Source organism: Erithacus rubecula, assembly GCF_903797595.1.
Source record: "Erithacus rubecula genome assembly, chromosome: 1".
In the NCBI taxonomy this organism is placed as follows: Eukaryota; Metazoa; Chordata; class Aves; order Passeriformes; family Muscicapidae; genus Erithacus; species Erithacus rubecula.
Genome location: NC_136658.1, coordinates 7,197,036 through 7,214,343, shown reverse-complemented (window position 1 = coordinate 7,214,343; position 17,308 = coordinate 7,197,036). Strand labels below are relative to the sequence as shown.

General features: G+C 35.5%; 1 protein-coding gene across 4 annotated transcripts in view; it reads right to left on the bottom strand.

Moving 5' to 3' along the window:
* Nucleotides 1–324: 324 nt before the first annotated feature.
* GBE1 (1,4-alpha-glucan branching enzyme 1) overlaps nucleotides 325–17,308 on the bottom strand; it is a 137,088-nt gene continuing 120,104 nt past the window's right edge. For 2 of the 4 annotated variants that reach the window (XM_079314380.1, XM_079314382.1), the window contains exons 15-17: nucleotides 11,512–11,631; nucleotides 9,797–9,859; nucleotides 325–2,061 (exon numbers count right to left, since the gene is read on the bottom strand). In XM_079314380.1, coding sequence (XP_079170506.1) covers nucleotides 2,005–2,061; nucleotides 9,797–9,859; nucleotides 11,512–11,631 — 240 coding nt within the window. In that variant the 3' untranslated portion in view covers nucleotides 325–2,004. The remainder of the gene's footprint in view (nucleotides 2,062–9,796; nucleotides 9,860–11,511; nucleotides 11,632–17,308) is intronic. The other 2 variants (XM_079314381.1, XM_079314383.1) reach the window with 2 other exon arrangements.

The window sequence follows — 17,308 nt, the reverse complement described above, 5'->3', positions numbered from 1 at the left end:
TCATTTTACAATGCAAGGAATGAAACCATATATGCATTTGTTTTCTCCTCCTCAGAGTTTATTTTGCATGTGATTTTACAGTTTATACTTCACATCATACATTTATTCCTTCTCTTGAAAAAAGGTTTGACACAGACGCTTGCCATTACATTTTGAAATCTGGAACTGGTGCCAGTAAAAAAAGAAAAAAAAAAAAAAAAGGCAAAAAAACCCTCTATAAAACATATTAGATCAATACAGTGTAAATATAACATATATTAGAAGTTGTTCATTATTTCACTACAAGGAAAACAATCTGGGGGAAAAAAAAAAAAAGATAATCAGTTCCAGTTGCTAAAACAGTTCAGTATATTTTATTTAAAGTCAGAGCGTAACAGGAATGCTTTTATTAGCCCACAACCAAACAATGATCAAACTGGTGCAGAGGAAAATGAAGCATGATCCTATGGTACTCAACTGCAATATAACATTCTCTGCCACACAGAACATATCAGACTGGGGATGTTCACAAAGTCCTTCCAGTGTGAACTCTGCAAAAGACTCTTTTCCATCATGCTGCATTATTCCATCCCTTATTTTGCTTAAGAAGTAAGCCACAAGTAAGCATTCCAAGAACTGTGAATAGATTGTCAGTGTTGGCACCAACTATTCAGTAGTTTACACAATGGTTCACAAAGGAAACTGGGTAAAATTATGACTTGGAAATGGTCACGGACATCTTCCTCTTTGGCTACTTTAAAAGTTAGAAAATTCAGATTGGTACAAAAGACATTCATTTCGGAACCAATTCAAATATGTTTTTAAATAAATGGAACAAAATAAAGCATGTCTTGTTAATTTGGTATTAATTTTCCAGAATACTCTGCAATACATTTTCAAATATACAAAATCTTACTCTTTACAAAAAAGTTGTAGCTCATGAAGGAACTCACTTGAATTATCTTAGCAGCACTCCAATAATTAACTATCTTAATTTTAATCAATAAAACCACCTTAGTTTGATCACTGAATTTTGAGACTGCTTCTTCACAAGAAGCAATGTTTCAAAAGTTACAAAAGTGCAAGAACATCATCATGTTCCAAGCTGAAAGGCAGCTTCTGGAAGTAGTGAAATCAGTATTGCAAGGTCCTGATGATAGCAAAATAAACGCAATGGGAAGAACTACACTTTAAGTACCTCTTCCAGTGTGGTATTGTTGCATTAAGACCAAAACATGCTTCTCACTGAACATTTTAGTGATCTAAACAAAATAGTTGTGTCATTTTTATCCAGCTGTAGCAAGTGAGATGCTCAGACTAAGTGATCTGGGTGGGAGCAGACAACCAGCACACACAATAGCATCAGCAGGCCCCCACTCCATCGGCCTGCTCCTTTTGCTGCCCAGCATTTTTGTGCATTTCTAATTAAATAAAAAAAAAATGGCAAAGTACAAGACTCTCAGAGGACCTTCTCATCCATTTGGATAAACATTTCTAATTCCGTGTTAGACTTCATTGAAGAAGAGGAGCCTCAAATTAGGTCCCACAAACAGTTAAGGCTGCCTTTTAGCCAAAAACTTCTGTTTTATTTAAGCAAACTGCTTACTTTTAGTAAGAAGCATTAATATATAATGACTATTTGAATTCACTATCAAAATGAGGATTATAAGAAATTACAAACTTTGGAGCAGGATCACTCTTATCATTCCTGATAAAATTCTGTAAACAAAAATTTAATTGAGAAAACCTGCTGCTTTGCAACACCTTAAGTGTAATTTTGTACTACTAGAACTACAAACCCAACGTTTTCCTTTCTGCCTCTTTGTAAAGCTTCCTCAAAAGAGGGTCTAGCAAGTCAAGAGCTCTGCAATTACATGTGAATATTAATCTTACATTTTAAACACCTAATATTACTATACTCAGCCTCAGAAAGCCTCCTTAGAGCAAGCTTTGCTATACTTAGTACTAGTACAGTGTATCAGCACTTCTTTGTGACTTGCTTCTTCTTGGTAGGTACAGAGAACTTCACTTTGGGATGTCAGTGTTGTGAAGCACCAGAGCCACTCTGCTTGGAATGTACACCTAGGAAAAACATGACAAGAACAAAAGCAGCTGAAAAAACCAGAAACCTTACAGAACACAATTTCTAAAAAAACAGCATGTGGAGAATATTTTAACTGTTAAAAATCTGTCACTTGGGCACTACTGTGGGTCAGAAATATAATATTTAAAGAATGATTATCGGCTGCTTAGTCCCTAGCACTGAAATTACACAAAATAAAATTTTTAAAGCTAGCCTGATTACAATCTCTTTTCTATCTTTCTTTTAATAGCTCATGGTGATATATTTTATATAGGTGGCTACCAGGAGAGGGCCTCATATGACTTACAATGGCCAGTTTCAAAAACCTGAGAACATCTAGGTCAACAAAGTGGTCAGTGATGAATGACAAGTTTTTCAACTCTCTTTTGCTGTGAGTTAAAGTTGTCCCAAGACCTGTGATGTGATTTCATACAAGTAAATGACACAGCAGCATATTCTTCACATTCTTGTCACCTTTGGAATGTCAGTGTTGAGCAATAAAACTCACTCTCAAGATTGAACAGAATCAAAATTAAGCATTTAAATTATTGCATTTTTCTTCCTTTTCTTTTATCCTGAAATAGAAAATATCCAAACATATATAATCAAAAGACTCCTCATAGATCACAAAAGAACTTGTGGCAATGTATTTTACATGACATTCCTTCCAAGCTGAGCAGAGTCACAATCAGAAAACAAGACTGATATGTGGTATCTACCAATTACCTTGATACATGGTACTCCATCAATTGTCAGTTCTATGAATGTGTTTTCTGAACAAGTCAATAAAAATGCAATTATAAAAGGTAACACAAGATTGAAGATTATTGGCTTCATTCTGGCAACGTCCTCTTTTAGACTATCCTTCATCCCTGTGGAATGTCTAATATTCTGCAATTTCAGCTGTGTTATCTGCTAACGAGCCTGATGGCATAAAGGCTTCCATTGTTTTCTAAACAGAATAAAGCAATAAAGCAAAGAGCTTTAGGAAATGGAGAAAAAGGAAAAGAACAGCTGATCTTCATTGAATCAGACAGAGCAGTGTCCAATGCTTCTTGAAAGGCAGTGAATATAATGATTTCCCCTAAGGTTTCAGTGATAAATAGCTCCTATAAACCAGTGCAGGAGAGGAAATACTTAATGAAGTCAACTAGCTCAAAACATATAGATAAAGGAGATTCTGAAGTGGTGTATTGAGAAATTCAAAGCTCTGGGTTTGGATGATGAAGTGGGAAGGGAGAAGGAACAAACAGAAGTAAGTTTTCTAAGAAAGAATTTGTAAAATGTTACTTCAGTTAAGGAAAAAAAATAATGCTAATGTGGGACACAGCAATTCTCAATTCTATTCTGGTCAATAATGTGTCAGATCCTAGAGGAGTAAATTAGCCCAATTCCTTTAAAGTCAATTTACATCAGCTGAGAACCTGAGAGCAGTGTGGATCATCCAACTCCAACCACTTCATTGACAACCAGAATTTTAAAACTGGTTTTAGCACAATTTCAGAACTTGTGCAGATGATTGCATTAAACTAATGACAGATACATTTTGTATCTGCCATGAAGAGACATATCTGCCACCTTATTCCTTTAGTTACTTGTTTCTTCCTTACCTCGGGAAATTAAACTTGCTTTTTAGAGTTATTTTAATCCTGGTGGGCTTGTTGCTAAATCATAGAAAAGCCACATATGGCACTACTCTTGTTTCATTGGTAAGTGTAACCACCTCCAAGGCTATTTGCTACAAAAAGCAACAATTAAAGCATGAATAATGAAAAAAATATAAATTATTGATTAAACCTATTAACAATTTAAAATAAGATTATTAATTATTCATTCCACTGGCATACAATTTTTTTAAAAGGAAAAATACTATACAACTATTAGATAACACTCATTACAAATATATAGGTATTATTCTTTTCCCCCAGCCCAACAATATTTCCAGAAATACTACATTCTATGTGCTCTGGCTTTATTGCTTGTTTAAATAGACAGAACTTACAATATTTGTGTGGTGGTTTGAGGAAGAAAATTGTGACCAATGAGGTTGGAGAGATCCCTTGTCTTTCCTGAGGCAAGGTGAAAATGGGAAGATTATCTGCCCAGGATTTCAGCATGGTTTTCAGACCAGATTTCTCACCTCCACTCCTCCTTCTCACAGCCTGAACCACCAAACTTCTTCAGCCTTTTCACTTCAGTATGACTCCTTTTCTTTCATCACCTCTCACCTGAATTACCACTCCTGTAGTAACATATCCCCCTTCAATTAAATTTATTTTCTCTATATTTTTCTTGAGTTTACTGACTTTCAAGCCATTCTAGCAAGTCAGTGTTCCAAGCATATGCTTCAATCTGCCATTCAGTGATACTATTACAAAACTCAGGAATCCATTGATGACAGGATAAGCTGAAACGCAAGCATTTTATTTTATGTTTGAGTCCAGACACTTTGAAATTACAAATGTATGGATTATCCTTAGCTCTAGAGGTGTCTGGATTGGAGCTTGGACATACAATTGATCAATGATTCACTCTAATTCAGTGTCATCTACAACTGTGCTGTCTCATCATGCTGGTCACTGCTCCAGACTCCAAACACTATCAGCTCCCTTACAATTCCTAAGACTCTCTCCTTGACACCAGCCAACAGCTGCACACTGCCTCTGGCTGATGAAACAGCAGTGGCCCAGCCAGCTTTTAACCCACCTAACAATCTTATCCAGCCCTGCAGTTCCTCAGCTCCTGCAGGAGACAAGGCTGGAAGTCTTAGTGCACTGACTGGAACAACCCTGTGCACACAGATTGAGTAATTAGATCAAGAAAGGAATCAGGCTGACCATGCATGCTCTGACTTTGCTAAATCCAGGCTGGCTTTCTCACTGACCCTCATGTAACCCACTTGCTTGGACAGAAACTGCAAGAGGATGTGGTTCTTGTCTTCTAGAGAAACTGCCCTACAGACCCCTCAGCCTTCCTTTTCTGCCTTGCTTCAGCTGTCAGAAATTTCCCCTATGATTTTTCTCAGATAATAGTCACCAGCCTTGAATCACATCACTGAAACCACCCAAGCCTCTGGGTGTATCCCACTTATACAGAGCCTCTTCAACCTATTGCTCTGTTACTTTATTTTCAGTGGTGCACCATCACATGAAAAGGGTCTGAAAGCAGGTTTGCCCTTGGAGAGTGTGCCAAGAAAAAGGCACTGAATACTCTTGCATTGTCTATATCGTCCATCAAAATTCTGAGTTCTTCCTTCGTCAAGGGACGTGCTTTTTTCTTTTTTCCTTATCAGGAGATTTGCAGAATCACCTTCTTGCCCTTCTTCATTATATATACATAAATATATATATATACATAGTATGCAGCCTGAGATATATGTCTATGTATAAATAGACAAGTTTACTAAAAAAGTACATAGAGATTTCCTGATTAAAACTATTACAGAAGACCTAGGTATTCATCAGCAAAAAGCACTACCAGAGATATTAAATTTTTTAGCTTTTCCATACCCTAGGAAGTGTGTCTCAGAAGTTTATTCTTTCATATACTGTTGCTGAATTGCACACTTTCAATTACCAGCTTCAGCTCCATTGATCTCTATTCTTCTGCTTTTTCTGATCACAAGTTTTATCCCATTCATGTCTCCTTTACCATTTCCCAAGGCTCACTTGATGAACATGGACAGAAGTGAAAAGCCAAAGAACAGAACACTAAAGAGAATTCATTCATAGCTTGACTGTCATCAATCAAATCACCAGAGTCTCTCTTCTGTTTCAAGCTTCCTGCTCATCCTGAACACCCTTTATAGACACTTCCTCCCCACAGTGGAAGCCTCAGGAGATCCAAACTCCCTGCTGGAAGCAGGGTGAGCTCTGAGGTTGGAGAAGGTTACTCAGGATCTCAGTGAATTGTCCCTCTGCTTTTTATACCAACTGATAACTTACAACCTCGAGCCCCCTAAGGCTCACACAAACTCCACTATTTCAGGAAGCCAAGAAGACATCTGAAACACACACACAGGAAGGTTCATCAGGCCTTTTCTGATGGGAGAGTGTAACATGGGGGTTGGAAAACATCAGATCTGTTTGAGACAGAATGATTCAGCTGCAAAGATATTTTTTTGTCAAAGTTAACTTTCAAACATTTAGTCATAAAATATCACTGAAAGTCTTTTTATTCTCTATTTGGCAGGAATGGAGTAACTGCTGCTTCATTGGCAGAAGTGCTAACAGACATGATGATGAGGGACAGGAATCTTGTTTATAAGTCAAATCCAAAATGGATTTTTGTTGGCACCTTTGACCTTTTAATACTGCATGTCCATATGAGGCAGATACACTGTCTGAAACTAGGCAAGTCCCAGGCTTCTGGCACTAAAACAGTATCTCTAATAAAGAGACAAAAAAAAAAAAAAAAAAAAAAAAAATTACAATCAACCTCTTTTCCACCAACTTTCTATAAGGATGGTAGTTTACTCATGATGGCTATCTTGCAAAAAATACAAAGACAACTAGTACTACTAGTAGCTAGGAATGTAAGATGTTTTCAGCCAAATTTCTACTCCTTATACTTTTTTCTTTTTTGTGAATATCCAGAAAACTTCTAGGAAAAAAAAAAAAAAAAGAGATTTAAAGAGCTAAGAACAATACAGGAATACCACATGTAGGAAGCACCTGTGAACAGCAGCAGCTATAGGCAGAAATATCACCTTACATATTTCAGGAAAGGACTAAAATACACAGAAATCTCCAAATGTATCTAAAAACCCACAAGCAAGAGGTTCTGCAAATGACAACTGCTACTTTCAGATCTGTCAGACTCATTCAGCACCAGGTGCAAGCACAACCAAAATTGGCTGGAATTGCAATGAACTACTCTTCATCTGACTTTCAGGATTGGAAAACACCAAGCCCTAAAAATAATTTCAAGGTCATTTTGTAACAGATGGGAGAATTACTAGAACTCAGAGCTAGATCAGGGACTGCAGAAAAATACTCAGTAGCACATATTGCAGCTGGTAGATGCAGAAGGCAATGTCACAAGCCCCTGTGCCAACACTGTCCCAAACTTTTAATTAAAATGAGGGCTTTAGACAATCTCCTGTCCCTGTACCATCACTAATTGTCACACATGGACACAATTCTGAGAATATAATTAAACATCAAAGGATAAAATAGATGATAGCTCTTCCTTTCTGACTATAATTTATTATACAAAACTCACACATTTTGGTTTTCATTTTGTCAGATACTGCACATGACAAAGAAGGTATGTTTAAAATGATGTGAAGTTTTGCCTTGCAATTTGTTTTTAAATTTATGGCTATACAGGATGAATATACAGAAAATAATTTCTTAGACTGTGTTGCTTCATTTACGCACAAGAAGTCCATGTACTGCACAGGGTGTGTCTCAAAATTTCTCCTCTCTTATCTTCTGCACTCTTTTTTCAGATTGAGAAAAAGTAAGTTAAAAAAGTCAGCAAAACCCCCTGAAACACAAGCACACTGAAGAGGAAGATAGAATGAAACAAAAATTACTAACAAAGTAACTTTACCTTACATTTGGTTTTAAGAAGTCAAATGATCAATGAACAAATGAATTTTGAAGTCTTAAGCATCAAGAGGTAAAAATCTAAAAGACTTTTGTGGCATTAAATTCTGGCTGATTCATCAAGTCTGAACATTAAAGTTTCTAAATAAAAGCATTATTTCATTTAATCTGTATATCTGTGCACGGCAGGGGAAAAAACAGTTAAAGATTACATCAGTCCCTTAAAATTCAATACATAAATCCTTATCATGAAAGTTATTTAAATTAGTATTTTCAAAGCTAAGGTCACTAAAAGCTTTTTGATCATTTAAATCTATGGGAGTATTCTAATTTGCCCACAGACTCAAGGAAGCAGGAAGTTGCACTTTGATATTGAATAGTATACATTAAGGTCAAGGTTAAAAACTCAAGCCTGTAATAAGGATATTCTTAAAATAAACTATATAATTTTACTTTAATTTAATGTAAAAAGATTATATTGCTGAATGCCAAAAATAGAGAAACAGAAAAAAGACAACACTGGGGACAAGGGAAAAGGAATACTCTGCCATGTATTTTTTTTTTAACTAATTGGAATGAACTACAGAAAAAGTAACTCTGTGAAAGTCAAAATATGTTAAGCAATTATATTTCACAATAAATGGTATACTATTTCTCCAATGACACAACTTCCTCTGTAATATTCCACTTAGCCTGCTTATTACTCAGTTTCTGTTGGCACATGAAGTAGGAAAGTACACCCCTCGATTTTCATATAAATCCAAACTTTTGGCATGGTAAAAAATTTACTAGGACACTTATTGATAACTAGCTCTTTCTGAAAGCAAAATTCAGTAAAGTTGGATACCTTAGAAAAAAACATACCTTAGAAAAGACATTTTGAGTTATTCATTATTTAAAGATTGCATTTTTTTCCCCCCTGCCCCATATCTAAGTTTCACATCCAACCACAAAAGCCAAATTAGGTACTGACAAGTGAATTAATCCATAAAGGGGCACTAAGATCTGACAGGGGTTCAAATGTGTGTGCAGCACTTAATTTACATAGTGCAAAGAGATGATGAGACATAAGCAAGATTAAAGGTTTATAGAAGCATTCAAAAAGCACATCTTTTATAAAACATACCTCCAAAAAGACTAGTATGAGAATACCAGAGTGGAGTTGCAAACAGAAATGAAGCTGGGGTAAAAAGAGTATATTCTTACAGTGACAAAATAGTTCACAGCTTGTTATTAGAAAGTTTCATTACATGGAATGTTATGTACATTTCATGTATTTGTCAACAATCCATTATAGAAAAAAAACAGTGAAACAGAAAAAAATAGTACAGTTATTTAAATAAGTCATATTACACAGGGCATTTCTGTGCATTTTCTAAGGAGTTTTCAAGGTGTGTCTGATGATTTTGAATTCTGGCCCTCTAAGAGCTTTACTAAACAAGACTGAAAATTGTACAGTGAAATGCTCAGCAGTGCTTACAAAGCTTCATCTTCTTCCAGGATTCTTTGCTCCAGGAATTTTATATCTTCTTCTCATTTTGATATGTCACCTTGAATATTTCTTTTATTAGGTGATTTTTTTAGAATGGATCATGTCACATTTAATCTTCTATTTTTGTAACACATTTGTGTGCTATTTAAGCTTGTCTTGAGAAGGAGAATATTGCACATTATTTCATTTTGTCACAACCCCCTGGGCATGTTTTGCTGACAATGTTTACTCACACACCTTAAGGGAGGTGCACCTCTCATTAAAAAATTACTTCTTCAAAGTTTGTAGTGGAGGAAAAACTAAAATTTTTGAAACAAGAAACTTAAGTCTCATGCATTATGAATTATTAAACAACAGGAATAATTATTAAACAACAGAAAAAGAACTTCCCTGAGTTTATTGGAGTGGCATCATATGGAATTTGGAAAGAAATTTGGTGGGAAGACTTTTGAGTTGGATCTTAGAAACTGCAATTAAGACTAAAGAAACTGCTAAGCAGGACAAATTACCCAGTAAATTGGATATAAACTGCTATTTGAAATAAAACATCTTTGTTCTACTGCAAAACTGCAGCTGGAGTAATTTACTGTAACATCTTTCTTATGTGAAGATCTATTTGCTGAATTTAGGTATTCCAGATTTTTTTTTTCTCAATTACTTTTACTTGATGTCCTTTCACTGGTACTTTACCTTTACTTGGTGCATGATTTGGTGCATGGGGAATCCTCTGGGGAGTTGGCTGGAGGTACTCTGCTAATTGGGTGGCAGAAGGACATAAGAGAGAGTTTATCTGGGTTTCTTTCTGACCTGGAGATGCCATTGCCATGCCACAGCTTATGCTGCAAAAGTGCTTTTGCTGCTGAGTTTGCCACATGCCTCATCTTCCACATACACCTAGCAAACCACAGCTTTGGACTAAATCTAATGGACTAAACATGGAATATGCATTCCAAATTGCAGTTAATTGGCTTGCAAAGATTAAGTTAGTGATAGATAATTAAGATGCTCTCCAGTCACACAGGAAATGTATTTGAATTGGGCACAAAGCAAGAAATCTGGAAGCAATAATTTGTTGCATAACCTTTCAGGAATGAAATCTTAGACCTTTCATCTCAAATTAGCACAAATACTTACCCACACTATGAAGACACTATCACATGCAGATACTTCAAAAAACCAAACAAACCCAAAACCCATTCCTAAGTTCCTTTACACCAAGCACAATGAAGGCACAACCATTCTTTCATGCAATGAAAATATTTTAAATCAGGCAAATGATAGAAATGCCAATACTTTGGATACAATGAAAGAAAGAGAGAGAGAGAGAGGTTAGAAGTGACAATAATTCTCAGGAGTTTATATCTGATGAGAAAAGTTAAGATGTGACACTAGAAATTCATGTTCTGTTCAGCCATGGAAGGGGAGTGACCCACACACATCAGTGCAGATGCTCCATTTTGCAGACTCCTAAGGTTATAAATGCAATTTATTTGCAGGTGTTAATGTGTAGCAATGTACCTGTGCATAGAGAAACACTCCCTTCACCCACATAAATGTTTTAGGTATAAAAATCTTCTCAGGAATATAAGTAATTTCAGGGTTTTTTTCGGTGAACTCTTGCCTGAATTCCCAGCCTTTCTGAATCTTATTTTCTTGTGCTTGTGATCATACACACATATGTGAATGCATAGAGAAAATAATGGGAAATATGTGTATATATACACATATACCTACATAAAGAAAAGGGAATATAACATTTTAAAATTGCTGATTGTGATGGTTCTGATTTCAAGAGCAATTAAGAAAGGTACAGTTTATTAGTGACCACCTCAGCTAACAGAAATTGGTGGCTTGTGGGAAATTCTTTCTCCATTATTCATATCACTTAAGGACTAGAAATCCTTGAAATTGTTGATATGAACAGAGAAATCCTGTTTCCCTTTTGCAAAGTTTTTCTGTAAACTGAGGAGGAAAAACTCAGTTGGCAAACACACGACTGGCTCTAATTAATGATTTCAAGACAGCAAAGGATCAGAATCTGAAGAGCTTTAAACAAATCAAGGATGAAGACGGAGTTTCTCTAGATGAAAATAAAGCAAATTATAATATTAAGGATAGCAAATCAAAAGTGTATTAGTAGGTTTTCATGCATGTTGACAAGAAACACTGTGTGCCAGACACTGCAAAAGTGCATGGAAATATAAAAATAACATTATTGGTTATAATCAAATCATAATGTCATCTATACTGTATTTAAAAAAAGGTTAATTTCAGAAAATAAATTAAAAATACCCCCTTCCCCCAAATACTAGAAGAGACTCTATATTTGTCCAAAGAATTGCAAAACTCACACAAATGAAAGTAAAATTAAAACAAACAACCAACTTCCCAAGCAATTTACTTACCATAATTGAGTTAGGTCGATAATTGTGAGGGAATTCTTCAGAGAAATACTCTGTATTATGGTCCAGCCTTTGATGCCCTCCATATTCTCCAGCATCAGAATCAAGAAGGATTTTATACTTAAAGGCAACTGTTAAGGAACTGTGTCAATTCCCTCTTAAACAGAAAAGAAATCAAAGCAAAAATCTAGAAGAACTAATGGAAGTAATGCAGTGATGAAAGCATGCTGATATATTCACCATAAAGCAAAAATCACAACAAAATCCAAGAAAAGAGTGGAAAAGCAAAGAGACGTACAGAAGTCATATGAAATTTTGTCCTGAAAATTTAATTTTAGCACAATTACTCTCCTATTAAAACAAGTACTTCCCAGTCTCTTCTGCAATGTGCCATGAGTAAGTTTTAGCATTACAGCAGATAAGCACAGACCCTTAGGTGAACGAGACTAAAAACCTACCACTAAACAAAACAATGCATTTGAGTTGTATTTAATTAGTAACATCATTGTGACCATGAAAATAAATCAGTATTTAGCAATATTTTACAGTCTGATCAAGTCCCAATGAGAAAAACATGTAATTTTACAGAAGAGAACTCCACAACTCCTCTGAGAGTTTTCTCAAAAAGAGCTGCAATTATAGCACAGAGAAACAAAATAAAGAATATATTGTAAGAGAAGGCTTTTCAAGAGGCAAATATTCTGACTGCAGTTGTTAAAATGGGGTGAATTATTTAACAAAATGTTAAATTTTGTTAAATTTAATGAGTTGGAATACCGGTAGATACTTAAAAGGATTCCAACAGATTTAGCAAAAAATAAAAGATGAAATAAAGTTAAAAAAATGAAGTCAGAAAACATAAGGAAATATATGGGCAAATAAAGAGCTAACTCATATTCAAGAGTTAATTCTTATTTGGGACAACCACAAAATATTTTCATTTTTTTATTATTTCAATACCTTGTATTTTCTTGTTTGGACATAATTAAAGCATTCCCTCCAAAAGTTACAACAGAAAGCAATCTCCACTCCCCACCACCCAAAAAAGAGAGAGAAATAACAATGCTCTATAATCCACTATCTGCTTCCTCTATTCAAAGCCATGGAAGAATCTTACTTTCCTAGAGCTTGTATTTAATAGGATTAGGGATGAGTGAAGCAAGTCTTTCAAAAAAGTCAGTGGTTCTTAAACTGTTCTTAGGTTTCTGTGTTTGCTCAACCTTTTGAAAACAGGCCTGCTCAAAACCTGAAGGATTGTGGTATAAACAGAATTGTTTCCAAGTCTCTTTACACAACTCCATCAGACAAGGTGGGAAATTTCCCAACCACCTTGTCTTATCTGGTGACAAGGAAGGCTGAAGCATGACATCACTCAAAATAACCACAAATTCACTCTGAGACACTTCAGTCTAGAAGATTGCAAAGGAGAAAAGAAAATGCACAAAAGGAAAACAGCCAAGTTGTCAATTGGCTCCCAAATCACAAATGGTAACTAATCCCTTCCCCACAAGTGTTTGCAGCAAAAGGAGAGAATTAGTTGTTGATCTCTACAAGGCAGGTGCCCAAAGATCACCATATTCTCCAGCAAAATCATGATGTTTGTTATCTTTTCTTATTAAAAAGAAAAAAAAGAATTGAAAAAATTATACTTTGCCAGCTTTAGCCCTCAAATGTTTTCATGTGCACACTACACACATCTCCCCTCTTTTATTTTACAAACACAATCAAATTACCATTCATTTGTTGTCATGTACAACATACAACTACAAGATCCAGTCACTCTCTTCAGTGTTTCTTCAGCAGCAACAATGCTTGCTATTATTCCACTACATATTTTATTAACATGGCAGGAGAATGCCTCCATCAAGCATTTCACACCTTACTTTGGTGATCTGCACTATACATTCAATTTAATAACTTATCAATGTTGCTGAAAGCCTTGATATGTTTAATGATTCCCTCAAAACTATTTACAGCAAATACCATTGTTATGGCTATGCTGTTTTAAAAACAATCCATAAAATTATGTCTGCATTGCCAGAAAGCACTGCTGACATTATCACCACATTTTAATGAATATATGGCATATTTTGTGTAAATACTGAATTAACCAGATCCTGAAATATGAGGTCTCAAAAGAATTTTAAAATCTTCACACATCAGGTATTTGTCTGGGAAAAATAACTATTTTGGTACATATGTGCATTTAACGCCTCACAAAAAACTCTGTTTTCACATTTCAGAATTTTACAAGCATCTAGTTTTCTGAAGATTACTTTCACAAAAACATTAAACAACAGATGAGCATTTTAATTAAGTACATTATAGAAGTATCTTTTTATGCACTGAGTCTGTTTTGTTTCTGTGACAGTGTTGGAAATACTGGCTTGTATTCTCACTGGGGAAAAAAAAATAAAAAAAATAAAAAAAAAAAAAAGAAGCAAGCGCTTGATTTCTGTTTTCTGGTGCTCCAACTACACTTCTCACCCATTAAAAGGCAGGAGAACAGCAAAAGCAATAAACCCTTGTATAGACAGAGCTGAAAATGGAAAACTTGACACTATCTACCACATTAATTACTGAATTACTATGCTTTTATAATGTTTTAAAAATACATATTTTAACATAATTTTTAAATATAATCTTCTGCATGTTTAGTGACACATTTGCAAAGTAAATGTAAGTCATAAAATAGGATAATTTGCATTTTGTTCCAACACTTACTGCTGATAAAAGGAACCAAGTAGTGCTTGTGGGGGTGATAGAGTCTTAAGTGCTAAGGCTATTTTCCTTTTAATAATTCTTGAATTTCACTGAAAAAAACTAGCATAACTAATTTCAAGATGAAGGGTACCATTTTTACTTCTCCCCACACACTGCTAATTTTGAAGACTAAGGATTCAACCTAGACGTGACAAAAAACATATGGAGAGTATTTGGCTAAACTTTGTAATGAAGTTGGCCTGATAAAATTCAGCTCAGGATATTTCATTGGTAGTTGAAGCCATTTAAACACTCAACACATGCACAAGTACTGAGAGGGAGGGGGGTATTATTCCTTTTTGTTTCTGCCAAATATGATTTTTGTTTAAACCACATATAAATTTACAGATATGTCAATTCATGTTGGTTGGAGTGTAAACATAAAATGCAGATTTACTTTTGAATCAAGTTAACAAACCTTGTTAAAAATGGGGGGGAGGACATATACTACACATATTCTATAATTCTAATGAGACTTCCAACATAGATGAATCTCAAGGAAGGAAAAAGAGTAATTTCTGAAATTTTTAAGCCCCTTTCCTGTATTTTTTCCATCACTTCAGCCATGTTCCTTTTGAACAGAGGAAATAAGGTTTCCATACTGAACTTTCACTGCAGACTGGCCTTGGAATCTGAGCATTGTCTCACAGAAAGGCCTAGGCATTACTAAAAACATAAAATTGGAAACTTATGAATGGTTTCCCCATTAACATTCAAAGTTTTATCTACAATCAGAAAACTAGAGACAGTTGACCTAGATGTTGATTGTTCACCTACCTCAAAACTGAAGCAAATTAGGCAGAAATAATTTGTTAGCTCAAGCTTCCTTTCTCATGAAAAGGCTTCTGAAAGAGCATAATTTATGAAGTAAAATTCCATCATAAGCACAGAAATGTTCTTCTTTTCCCTTCACATAGTGACTCAGAAACTGGGCAGTCTTACAGACTCACAGTGCTGCAAATCTCCTCCCTTACAGATCAAAGAGGCATTCCCACATTAATATGCTGCATTTCTTATTCACACCTATTAACCTTAAGTATTAAGCACCTTGATGGAATTTAGCATTTGATTGATCCTAAATTAAGTCCTTTGTCTCAAGGTGCCAGGATTCCACCAGGCAGGGACAGTTACAGGAGAGCACTTTAAAGTGGAGCTTTGCCTTCAGCAATGGCACGACAGTGACTCATTTACTTGACCTTCCTGGTTCATTAGGAGCTCTGGGTGCCTGTTGTAAATGTCAGAGAGCCTGGAATAATGTAGGGATTTTTATAAAAAGTATATATTTGCAGCATTTTGATGAGAATATTTGTGATTCCTCAGGTAGAATCTGGATATTTGCTTGTGGACAACTCTGGCTTCAAACCATAGAATATGCTGAGTTAGAAGAGAGCCACAAGGATCCAACTCCTGGTGCAGCACAGGACAGCCCCAAGAATCATATGTGCACTATCCAAATGCTCCTGACCTCTGTCTGTGACCAATGGCTTGGGCAGCCTCTTCCAGTGCCCAGCCACCCTCTGGGTAAAGAACCTTTACCTAATATCCAACTTAAACCTGGCACAGCTTCCAACCATCCCCTCAGGTCCTGTCACTGGTCATTAAAGAGAAAAGATGAGTGCCTGAATGTCCTTATGAACCCTAAATTAATGCCACTCTGGTATTCATTCACTCTAGGACTACAGTGCTTTGATACATGCTATGCAAAAATAGCAGTATGTAAAACAAAGAAAGTACTCCTTCCCACAACATTTTTTTTTTTCTGTTTGAACAGTATATGACAACATGAAATGTCAAAATATAGAGAAGCTATCAGCAATTCATACTGATCAACACTCATGGACTGCCATGCTCACATATAAAATTAAGGTCTCATTCCTTGAACATCTCACACCAAGGTACACCATCTTAGGAGAACAAATTGTAGAACAGAGCATCCCAATGTCAAGGAAAATTAGTCAAGAGAGAAGATTAAGGAAGAAGGAAAAACTGACCACAAACTATGACTTTTCATATAGACATTGACCAGCTGAATGTCCATAGAAAGACTTTCCAAACCATGTGGAACCAGCAGAACTGTAATGACTACTGACTACAGCTTCTCTTATAAAAGTAGAATTAGGGCTGTTATGCCAACACCCTACACATACAGAACAGTTGAAAGAAGAATGAAATTTTCAGTGAATTCAGAATGGAGGACTGCCTACAAAAATGCAAGCTAGGCAGGAAACTCTGTACCTTTCAACATTCCTGGCAGCACATCTGAGAATTTGTATATAAAAACAGCTTGGAGATATACATCAGGATATATGGATAGACCAAAGCCATCTACTTAATAAAGGCAAATTTAATGACAAGTGTTAGATGCACCCATTAGTCTACTTCAATCCACAAAACAAACTTAAACCTCAGTATTGAAAGGATCATCCCATTTCCCACAATTCCCAATATAATTCAGAAAAATGTTTAATTGAAAACCATTTGATCATTATATTATAGTAATTTGTCTCTTGCAGCCTATAACAACAAGGGATATCAAATTAAAAATCCACTAACTTATTAAAAGAAAAAAAAAAGACTATCAAACTTTTGGTTTTAGGTACTTCCCCTTCACATCTAAGTTTCAAGGGGATCATAAATAATTCCTTTTCAAGTGGAGAAGTTGTTCTTAGGATTTAATATCACATTACCATATGTCCTAATACTAGGCATCCTTGATTGAAGTCTTTGGTTAAAAGGTTCCATTAAAAAACTGTACCTAAAATTCATGGTTCTAATTGCAGGGGAAGTTAGGAAGAAACCTTAGTCAACACTAAAACATCCCAAAGTATTAAAAGAAAATAGATAAGGAAATTTCACTAGATATTAAACAGCTCCTCTACTCTTCTCTGGTGAGCTCCCCCTCCTACAGAGTTCTGCGTGCACTGGAACTGCAGTGCTTCAAACTCACACAGCAAGTGTCACTAAGCTGTGTTTGCCAAAGGACTTGAAAGAAACTGAATTTGGGCAAATAAAATTCCTCTCAAAAATAAGAATTAAT